At 43.7% G+C, this 12,250-nt stretch overlaps 1 protein-coding gene across 1 annotated transcript in view; it reads right to left on the bottom strand.

The window, feature by feature from the left end:
* LOC148527271 (serine/threonine-protein kinase Nek5-like) overlaps positions 1–12,250 on the bottom strand; it is a 76,887-nt gene that overhangs the window by 38,750 nt on the left and 25,887 nt on the right. The window contains 2 exon segments of the mRNA XM_088469090.1: positions 8,801–8,897; positions 9,130–9,330. Of these exon segments, the coding sequence (XP_088325216.1) occupies positions 8,801–8,897; positions 9,130–9,330 (298 nt within the window).

Below are 12,250 nucleotides of genomic sequence, written 5' to 3'. Positions count from 1 at the left end.
GCTAGAGTGTACATAGACTTTAAGGTTTCTAACTTCCTGTCAGGAGACTCTTTTAAAGAAACTGCTCCTGGAACAGGGAGCACCGTCTTTTTAGTCAGACGTGACACTGAAGGGTCGACTGAAGGAGGTGTTTTGCATAATTTCCTGCTCTCTGCAGGAAAGGGATAGTAGGATAAAAGTTTACGTGAGATCTGAAATTTTTTATCTGGGTGTTTCCACACTGAGGTAAGGATCTCGTCCAATTCCTCAGAAACTGGAAAGGAGGCTGCTAGTCTTTGTTTCTTATTAAAGATAGACGGCCTAACTTCCACGGGGTCCATGTCCTCAACATGTAACACCTGGCATATAGCTGCAATCAGCGCCTTTACACCCTGAGATACAGGCTCCACTTCCTCTGGCGCCTGTTCATCTATAGCAGGGGTCTTCAACCTTGGACCTCCAGCTGCTGTGGGACTACACATCCCAGCATGCCCTGCCACCTTTTTGATATAACAGCATGCTAAAACTATGGTAGTGCATGCTGGGATGTGTAGTTCCACAGCAGCTGGAGGGCCAAGGTTGAAGACGCCTGCTCTATAGGGTCTTGTACCTCCCCTTTCTCTGTATCAGGCATGTCATTCTCTTCCGGATCATCCCACATAATTCGGTATTAGTCTCCTGGCAGGGACACTAGAGGATGCTGCAACGGGAGGAACCTGGGCTGACATAATGTGAGCCCTTCTACAGACCTGGCTAAAGACCACGCCCAGTCTGGTTCAGAGAAGGCAGACCTCTGAGATCTTTCAACCTAACCTCTCTCTCCCTGCGAGAAGCTTCCAGCTCTGCAGACATTTGAGACATGACTGATGTAATTTGATCAGCCCAAATAGGGTGTTGTGAGGATGCTGCAGTCTGTGTTTCTGAAACACACTTCTCACACAACAGGAAACTGGATGATAGTCCCTGTGTAAACTTCTCTGCACAATTCTTACAGGAGAAAGCTTTTTGTGCAGCTTTAGACCCCTTTGAAGTCATGTTACCAATTCACTGTTCACACACACACACACACACACACACACACACACACACACACACACACACACACACACACACACACACACACACACACACACACACACACACACACACACACACAGAAGAGGTAGTGATACACACAAACACACACACAGAGACTGTTTAGAAAGAAGAGATTAAGGGTATAGAGGGAGATTATGCTATTAACCCAGCCCAACCAGCGCCGATGCAGTGACCAGCGCTGTGTAACACAAAATAATGTGCTGTAATCGCTGTGTAAACAGTGTCTAACCTGCTCTTCACAAGTTTAACCCCACTGTGCAGTCACAATCTGGGCAGACAGGTCTCTCTTCTGCGTTTGTCAGCAGCCTGTGTCTTCTAAAACGGCCACCAGCCTCCTTCTGGGAGCGCTGGGGCAGCTGGGAGGCAGGAACAGAATTGTGTGTTAGGCTAAGCCCTTGCTGCTTTTTAATGCCCGCCTGTCATTTTCTCCTGGCCACCCTGCTACTCAGGATGCCAGGAGTCACTAACTTTCTTGCTGCCAAATGCTGTCGGCAGGGGTCTGAGCTAAAAGGGGGACCGCGACGAGCGCCACACGCAGCGCATCTGGGTACCCCCCAGAGACAGTGGCCTCTGTAGCTGACGACCCCAGCGCATACCACAAGCAGCGGCAGTGAGGTCTCCCCGGCAGCTCCAACGAATCAGACAAGCAGGGGCAGTGAGCTGCCGCTCTGATCCTCTTGCTGATCGAGGATCCTTGATTTTTAGCAGAGAGCTCTTTGTATGTGACCAGCTCCCTTGGTACAAAGTTAAGACTGACCTGTAAGGGGGGCGTGGCCTGGCAGCTAATAGAGCCGGACGTGTTGAAGAGCGGCTCCAGCTGAGTTCAGAGGAACAGCGGGGTAATCTCTATTCCCCCAACGCTAAAAAGGTCGGAATTGCCCATAGCTAATCGGGAGACCTGGCCCTGCTGAGCGGACAGGCATTCAGAGCCGGACGGCGTTTTGTTTAGCCGTCGCAGGCTGAGGCCTCTGCATCCAGGGAAGCCGGGACCTCAATTTCCGCTGGCCGGATCCGCGTCTGTCGGGCAAGGAAGCGCTGCACAGCAACGTTTCCGGCGTGAGTCATCCGCTTACCCCGCACGCCCGCTCACCCACTCACCTCTATCTCCGGATCTCCGGTGGGTCTGGAGAGCGGCAGGCATCCTCTGGCATACAGGTTAAAGATTACTGCGGGTCCTTGGGGAGCGCGGCGGGTGACATCATCACGGGAGCTGAGACCCGGGCTGTATACCCAAAACTGGGTGTCAATTTAAGGGGACAGAAATTTCATTAAATATTCGACTGTAATTTACAGCAGTGGAGAAGAGCAGTGTTCATACAAGTCTTATCCTTTGCTGGCTTTACTCACCATTGTTGATACTCCGGCTCCATCTTGTGGCTGATAGCTATTACTACACGGTGCATTGCTTCTATTATTTATCTCATAGTTTTACTGAATGCTGAGGATTTACCCAATACTATATGATCTGATTACTTTCTTCAGTGGCGGATAATTTCCTCTCAGTGAATTTTCAGATGTAATAGTGCTATATGCATAATTTCCCCCACTACTCCATGATGTCTTACTGAATATCATCGTATGATCGACACATATAGTTGGTGCCACCTTTCGGGTTGAGAAGGATAGCAAAATAGGAGATTGAAGTGGTGGCGATGGGTCCTAAACGTCAGAAAGTTCCTACGAAGGTTCCGCAAGTGAGTTTTTTCAAAACGCCTTCCCCGGCACAAGGCTCTAAACATCTTTCCAGTGACGGGGGTCCTAAAACTACCTCCACTACCGAACCAACCACAAAACCCCCGGCACAAATCTCTGCAAATGGGGATTCATTGGGCGATGATGCACCCTTGACAGTGGGAACCATGAAGCTCCTTTTGGCATCCTTTAAATCGGATATATCCTTGGAATTTAAATCTGCACTCCAGACCTGTCAGCAGTCAGTGGATAGCTTGGGAGAAAGGACGGATCACTTAGAAAATAAATTAGAAGAAGCGGTCAAGTCCCACGATTTAATTACGCTACACGAACAACTTCAACCAGAAGTGACTACCCTGAGAGATAAAGTCGGAGACATGGAAGACAGATCCCGGCGTAACAATATCAAAATCAGGGGTATTCCAGAGTCCGTGACCAACTCAGATCTCAAAGAGTATGCCACTGATTTGTTTACGAAGCTTCTTCCTACAGTTACCACAACTGACTTTCTGATAGATAGGATTCATCGACTACCCAAATCCAGAAATGCCCCAGAGGGCTCATCCAGAGATACACTCATGAGACTCCATTACTTTCATATCAAAGAAGCAGTATTACGAGCAGCAAGATCTTCCGACATAGCAGGACCGGTTCTAGGCAACCTTCAAATCTTTGGAGACCTATCGGCTTCCACATTAGCTAAGCGCAGATCTTTCTACTCAGTTACAAAGGCTCTACGACAAGCTAATATACCCTATCGGTGGGGTTTCCCCACCAAACTGCTGATTGCTCGAAATGGGTCAACCACAGTAGTGTAATCGCCGGAAGATGGTGTCCAGCTGATGGCCACTTGGAACCTAGAGAATATTTCGGCATCGTTGGTCAAAAGTCCAAGAGTCGAACGCGAATGGACTTAAGTAATATTACAGTATTTGTAATTTTCTTCATATCGCAGGGTGTGCCATAAGTCAATCTAAGAGGCTATTGCGTTTAGTGCCTTTAGATATATAATATATCTTCTTTCTCCAGTTAGTTGGCTCCAACAGTATCTGGAAATGTTAGATAAATTGATAAGCATTTCAATGTGTTTGTTTTTTTTGTCTTCGTTGATAATAGCAGATTGATATTTCTATTTTCAGTGTTTATTATGGAGTGGTGGGGGTGGTCGCTACCCCCACTATTTACCTAGTATGTGCCACCTCAGGAGGTGGTCCCAAATAGCTCCCATAAGGTGCTATATTTTTCCTCCCCTAATTTGTTTTCCCCTCCTTTTTTTGCTTTATCTATACAGCTGTTTTTCTGCCTGTCTTGGAAGCGCAATTATTTTTTTATTTAATTTTACTTTTTGCTCTAAAGGTACTATGTGTATACACCAGATGTTTTACGTGGTTAGATATGGCATAAGTTATAAATATGGTATTGTGACTCCATGGTTAAGCTATTGTCTTTAAATGTTAAAGGGCTAAACTCGCCCAACAAAAGGCGATTGGCCCTTAACTTTTTCCATAAACATAAAGCCCATATAGCTGCGATCCAAGAGACCCATTTTATTTGCTCAGCTCCCCCGAAATTCACTAATTCTTATTACCCAACAGCGTATTTGTCCAATGGTCCACAAAAAAAAGCTGGGGTGGCTATATTATTTGCAAGCTCCTGTCACTTTATACTAGAGGACCAAATTGTAGACCCTAACGGCCGCTACCTTATCTTGATAGGGAAATTAGAAAACAAGATGGTCACATTAGCCACGGTATATGCCCCAAATGCTAAACAAACTGTATTCTGCAGAAAATTCTGTGCCATTCTCCAACAACATAGCAAGGGCCAGGTTATTTTAGTGGGAGATTTTAACATGGTGCTAGATCCTTCCTTAGATAAATCTTCTCCCACTAATAAGCTACAGCCACAGCAGGTTCTAAATCACTCTAAAGTGTTTAATAGAATAATATCGGAGTATGATATCTACGATATCTGGAGGGCAAAAAACCCTACGACCAGAGACTACAAATTCTACTCCCATGTGCACCGATCCTATTCAAGGATTGACTTAGCGTTATCAGATAAATGGACATTACGGCAATTTAGGAAAGCTATTATATTGCCTGTTGCATGGTCAGACCACTCAGCCATTGTCTTACAATGGGATGTTGAATCATATAGGATTCCGCCTAGACCATGGCGTATGGGTGCTTACCTTATGAATAACCCCACAGCTAGACAGACCATTATGGAATCTACTAAATTGTTCTTGGAAACAAATAAACCTGAAGACACCTCTTTGGATAATCATTGGTGCACCCTTAAGGCGGTGGTGAGAGGATCAGCCATTGAAGCAGCGGCGAGACTTAGGAAAACCTCTATTAAGAATAGAATAGATTTAGAGGTAAAGTTGACTGACCTGGATGCCAGACATAAAATTTCACCTCTTAATGATAAAATTTATTGAGAACTTTTAAAAACTAGAGAGGAGTGGAATGTACTGGCTTTGGAAGTAGTCCATAGAAACATTTTTAAATTAAAACAGAAATACTATATCCATGGCGACAGGGCGGGAAGAATGTTGGCAAGGAAATTAAGGAGCAAAATAGCTAAGGAACGAGTTAAGATGATTTACAATTCCAAAGGAACTAAAGTAACCGACCCTTTTGAAATAACAAACGCCTTTGCCGACTATTATTCTAAATGATATAATTTAAAAGATGATCTGTTAACTCCCCAACCGACCACGATAGATATTGATAAATTCCTGAATACCATACGACTCCCTTCCTTAGATGACACAGCTGTCGCTTCCCTGAATGAGTCATGGTCGATCAAAGAGGTAGATGAAGTGATTAAATCTCTACCCTTAGAAAAAGCTCCGGGACCAGATGGGTTTATCAATAAATTTTATAAAGAATTCAGAGAGTTGCTGAATCCCATATTGGTAAATCTGTTTAATAAAGTTTCAGAATGCGGCTCTCTACCCAAGGAAATGTTGGAAGCCAGATTAGTGGCATTTCCAAAACCAAATAAGAACCCCTCCCTTATTTCCAATTATCGCCCGATAGCATTATTAAATACGGATATTAAGATCTACGCAAAATTGACTGCAAATAGATTGAAATTACTTTTACCATCCCTGATTCACCAAGATCAAGTGGGGTTTGTCTTGGGCCGCCAAGCCCCTGACAGCACCAGACGAGTAATAGATTTGATTGAGACCTTCTCCGATTCGGGTGAGCCATTGTTGGTGCTTTCCCTGGATGCGGAGAAGGCTTTCGATAGACTCCACTGGGGCTATTTAACGGCGGTGTTACAGCGCTTTGGAATAGGTAATAGAGCCTTGTCCTCTATAATGGCCCTGTACTCTAATCCCACAGCCAAAGTGTTTTCAAATGGTATGCTTTCCAATGGGTTTGATATAACTAACGGCACTCGCCAGGGCTGTCCATTATCCCCGCTAATATTTGCGCTAGCTATTGAACCTTTGGCAGAGTCTATCAGATCCACATCAGATATTCAAGGACCTATCGTTGCAGGAGTACACAATAAAATATGTTTATTTGCAGATGATGTGCTATTGACCCTCACCCATCCCATTTCTAGTTTATCAAAGCTCCATGACTTACTAGTGAATTATTCGCATGTTTCATATTATAAATTGAACACAGCCAAGACTGAAGCTCTCCCGATCAATACTGAACCAAATATGCTCATCTCGCTCAAGGCATCTTACTCATATGTTTGGAAAACTAGGAGCCTTAAATACTTAAGGATCCAAATTACACCCCATATTTCTAATATAATATCCAGGAATTACCTTCCTTTATTGAACACGCTATCTTTATTACTGAAAGATTGGATGCTGCAGGAGGTTTCTTGGCTGGGACGAATTGCTGTATTAAAAATGATGCTTCTTCCCAAGCTGATGTATCTTTTTAGAACAATTCCGGTGCTGGTTCCAAGATATGTATTGGATAAATTTCATAAACTGTTTATTACATATGTCTGGAATAGTAAGAAGCCTAGAATAGCTAGGAATATTTTATCCTTACCAAAACAGAATGGGGGATTGGCATTTCCAAATTTGCAAATATATCAATTAGCATGTTTAATGAGCCAAATTGGAGATTGGTTCGAATTTGACAAGCCAAAAATATGGGTTATGTTAGAGAGGGACGCAATACTCCCACTACCTTTGACTGATATGCTATGGCTGCCTCAATCCAGTAATATCAACAGTCCAAAGTATTTAACAACTATCATGTCCACTAGGAAGGCTTGGCTCGAAGTAGTTTCTAGACTGAATGACTTTTCTCTTCCCACTACTAACCTCTCCCTTAGGGGAATTGCGACCCTTATTCCGAATTTGTGTTTTGATAATTGGATAGAAAGGGGGGCACTTTCCCTTGGTGATGTAACTACTGAAGACAAGTTGAACTCCTTTGCTCAGATTTGTGAGAAGTTTTCTATTCCGACAAAAGATTTCTTTAAATTTTTACAATTACGTCACTGGTTATATAATGTAATTAATGCCCCTCACCATATTAGTAAAATACCTCAATATTTAAAGAAAAGGATGGATACAATTACATCTAAGGGTGGCATAACCTGGTGGTACTCTCTTATAACTGATTCCATAAAACCCTCTAAATTTTCCTCCCTGATTAAATGGGAATCAGATCTGTCATGCTCTTTGACTGAAGAAGATTGGCAGTTAGTTTTCCGTAACTGTTTTGCACTCTCAAAATGTGTTTCTCATGTAGAACAGTACTATAAATTGCTACATAGATGGTACCTAACCCCAGAGAAACTTCATAAGATTTGGCCTTCGGTTTCCAATCTCTGTTGGAGACATTGTGGGATGGTGGGTACACTACCACACGTGTTCTGGACATGTCCCATGGTTCAATCACTTTGGAACCAAGTATTTAATCTCATAACCCGGGTTTTGAAGATTTCTATAGATCCGGATCCTTTAATAGCTATGTTCCATATATATCGGGGTCCCATATCCAAAAGTGATCGTTATGTTTTGGGACATATATTAATCTCTACAAAATTACTAATAGCTCAGCAGTGGAAATCTAATATTATTCCCGAATACAGAAATCATAAAGGTGGACAGGATGACTGTGTGAATTAAACAATATAATAATATTTTCTAGATTTTATTTGATATAATTTACAATAAGGTTATATGGTAATATTGAGTATCGAGCTGAGTATGGAAAAGTGATTGGATAAGGAAGAGGTCACGACTAAGTGAATGTATGTTCCTCATATCAGTGCTATATTTTTGGTATCTGTATTTAAGAAGCTATACGGAGTCAAAGATATAATTATACTGTATGTACCTTTCTAAGTGGAGTCAGTTTATGTAATTTAATTTTTTCCCCAATTTTTACTTTATTTATTTTTTCTCTCTGTTAGTTATTATTGTTTATTTTATTTCTATTGTTATTGTGTATTTTCTGTATGTTTTTATTATATATATGTCCAAAATTTCTCTTTGAAAATCAATAAAAATTGAATATTGAAAAAAAAAAAAAAAAGACTGACCTGTAAGGGGGTATAGAGGGGGAGGAGCTAGCTACTATTCAGATTTATTAAAGTGCCAGCTCCCAGTTATTCCACATCTATACCCCACTGTACTGAGACTCCAGTGTCCCCTAGTGGATGAAGGAGAAAATGTGTGTATTGCCTATCCACTTGAGGCAGCCATTTTGTGGTCTAAACCAATATCACGAGAATTACAATTATGAATTCAGTAGAGACAAACAAGACTACAGAGGAATATGACACAAAGTGATTCCCTCACAACAGTCATTGTGAAACACAGCTCAGGCCTCAGTGAATCGATAGTTTGCTTTGTCATGGATATGGGTAAATGTTAAGTATTATGCAAGACTGCATATTAAAGAAAATTTCAAAATGGTTACTAGAACTGTAACCTTAAATAGCAACTAGGTGAAGTCTTATATTTACATCAGTCAAATACATGTATATATTAAAAAAAATAAAAGGCATTTATATAACTGTTTGTTACCTGGAGACTGCTTAGGTGCGATAGGCTCTCGTGGCTGCTTCACTGGTGTAGACTGTTTCCTGTGCAGTACTGTATGGCTAAACTCCTCCTTTATTAGCTAGAAAACCAGCAGGTGACATCCATAGTTATTTATGAATTGCTGTATAATCAGTGTAAATTAGAACAAATGTAGGGTTTTTATAAAAAAATTACACTCCAGTCAAGAAGCGCTCTCATCCAGTTACTCCATGCTATCTGTGGCAATCCAGTGCAGTAAATCCATTATTAAATTAAATTAAAGTGACTAAGTGATATCAGAGATTATAAAAGTGGCACCTTATTCTACTCACCTCTGGACTCAGAAAATTGTTTATACGTTTCTCTAGAAAAGGCTTCTTCAATATGGTGTTGATGGATGGTCGGTCCCGTGTGGATATTTTAAAGAGCTGAGAGATTAGGATCCTAAGATCGTATGAATACTTTGTAGAAACTGGTTCATAATGACCACGGCAGATTTTCAGCACCAGCTGTCTTAAGTTGTTCGAATCAAACTTAATAAAAATATTTTGTAATTAAAGAAACAAAAAAAATAACTATTATCATTACAGTTACAAACAGAATGCCCCCGAAAAATAAAGTGAGCCTGCTCCCTACATATACGTTAGAGATATCAAGCATCAGCGCTGAACCAGCGACATCACCGAGACACTGTCTGACTAAAGGTGCCTACACACATGGCGATATTTTACCCGATTCCGATGCATCGGAACGACAGATCGTGTAAAATAACAAGAGATATGGTAAGAACTTACCTTTGTTATCTCTGTTTCTACGAAGTCCATAGGGTCCACAGGGTTGACCTTGGGGGTATAGGTTGGGAACCAAATCCGGGCACCACGCAGTTAAAGCTTTTAGCTCCCAGGATGCACTTGGGTCCACTCTCCCTATAACCCCACCCCCAAGCCAGAGGCACCTCAGTTTGTAAGTAGCCAAAGGCCGGAGGAGGAGAGAAAAAGAGAGAGAAAACTGGAACACTCGATAACCATACTCACAGAAATGGGAGATGGAAAACCGGTGACCAGCCACACAGCCCATTCGAAGCCAGGTGCGTCAAGGCGGGCGCCCTGTGGACCCTATGGACTTCGTAGAAACAGAGATAACAAAGGTAAGTTCTTACCATATCTCTTGTTTTCTACTTCAGGGTCCATAGGGGGTCCACAGGGTTGACCTTGGGGATGTCCCAAAGCAGTTCAACCAAGGGAGGGGACGCTCCTGTGCTGAGAGGAGAATCCGCCGCCAAAAAGGAAGCATCCGGAGAGGCAAAGGAAACCAATGCCTAGAACCTTAAAAAGGTGTGGACAGAAGACCACGTGGCCATCTAGCAAGGCAAAACAGCCAAGGCGCCACAGCGAGCCACCCACGAGGGTTACATGGCCCGAGAAAAAACAAGCATCAATAACAGAAAGGCCTACCCATGGGTAGGCCCCTGAAGAAGACATACGAGGCCGTCCAGCCAACATTGGTAGGCCTGTCTCGTCAGGCTGACGCTATATCCGTAGGTTCAGAAGCAGGATCGGCTGGCAGTCCAGGCCTGCTCGGAACTGGATATGTCGGCCCTTGTAAAGGTCGACAGTCTATGAAGAAACAGACCTTTAGGCTGACCCAGAGGACAAAAAGACTTAATAGTCTGAGGCCCTATAGTGAGCATAGCTGAAGGCGGGAAATTTGTACTGCCACTGTCAAGGTCAGGACCCAACAAGATATACCCTATAGATGGTATCTGCACCTCTGCATTCCCAGAGCGCAGCCATAGGGTATTACAGAGGATACCGTCGCAGCCGGAACTCTGAAAGTTAGGAGCTGGTATCCAATATAGGCATGTCCACCTATGACAACTGCATATATTACGTGAGCGACCAAATACATTTGAACCCCAGACGTGTTGGAGGGGAAAAAACATTACAAATGCATCAGCTCAGTATGCAATAGTATTAACCAACCATGCTATAGCCATGGTAGGATGGGTAACAACCCCTGAAAGCGAGTATACTGAATTCAGGCAGAGTTACCACCTACGGATCAGAAGAATCCGACCACGCAGGAATGGGAGGCGTAGTAACGTCTGTAATCAGACGAGTAACAAGCCCATCCACCCCAGGAGGGGCTCATGATGACCCTCAGGGAATTTGGGACAGGAGACCAAACACTGTTGTAATACCTCATATCTGGCAACAGCCAGAGTCCCGCCATGCGATCCACCCGCATGATACAGGTGCAGGTCAACATTCACTCTAACCAGAATGGACCTGCCACCAGCCCAAAGCAGGGATAATAATACTTGAGATAGGCTTCCCCCCGTGTAAGAGGGAAAGAGCCCAAAACAGTATCCAGTTCACGGTAGAGCCAAGTGGGAAGTAACCACGCCAATTTGCGTTTCATAGAAAAACGACATCCACCCAGGGTGGCTGTTGTGGCAATCCCTGCAAGGGGCATGACAGACTATTGTGGCACCAGGGGGAATTCATATACTCGAAAAACCCCTGTAGGGAGCGGTAGTCTGTGTCACAGGGGAAGAGTGCAAGAAACTGCGAGATACCCTGAGATGAAAAGGGCAGTATGGTGAAGTAACCCCAAGTGAGGTACAACAATGGGGCCCGCCCGGCGATCCGCAATTAAGAGGATCCCGAGAAAACAAACCGCCCAAGGGGGTCGTGAAAGGGGCCGGCACCCGATGACGTCACATACAGAACCCTTTAAGAGTTAAATCCTCCGCACTAACACCTGCAGCGCATGGCTTGCAGGATAGTAAAAATGGGTGCAGTATAACGCTCTATCTCCTGGTCAGACATATCTGACCAAGCCTTGTGATCAAGCAGCGCTATACTGGTCCTGACTGATACTAAAAATTAGCTGCAGGGACCCATTTTCAGCGTATGCAACACACAGTTCCACTCAAAATATGGCAACGTGCAGCACGCAACAGTATGTGACAAACCTCACAAATATTAACAAGTATATAAATGTGAGTCTCAGAACCACCCCAAGTACAGCTGTATTAGGGCAGATAAGGAAAGGGATAGATATACACTGACAGGTGAGAGAATACAGACAGTCAGCACTAGCATAAGTCACATACAATGCAGATATACACATATATACATAAACATGTCATATAATATACTGCACTATTACACTGCATGCAACTTACCCAGATTCAGTGTCTGGGAAGGCTACAGCGCTGTGTACACTGACCTGATGGTGAGGTACGCAGGGGGACTGGGCTCACTGCCATCTCCGGAGATCTTTGCTGCACCACAGAGAAAATGGCCGCTGGAGACCTCAGAAGAAGCGTGGCCCGCGGAGGAAGCAGCTCAGCGACGCCAGACTATAATACTGAAAGGCGCGCTGAGCTGAGGGGAGGAGCCGCTGTAACAGGGAAGGCTGTCTCCCCTGGCCGGCTATTAACCCCCG

This window comes from Taudactylus pleione, unplaced genomic scaffold, assembly GCF_031769625.1.
Source record: "Taudactylus pleione unplaced genomic scaffold, aTauple2 ptg000089l, whole genome shotgun sequence".
Taxonomy (NCBI): Eukaryota; Metazoa; Chordata; class Amphibia; order Anura; family Myobatrachidae; genus Taudactylus; species Taudactylus pleione.
The sequence above is the reverse complement of the archived record's forward strand: the minus strand, read 5'-3'. Positions and strand labels throughout refer to the sequence as shown.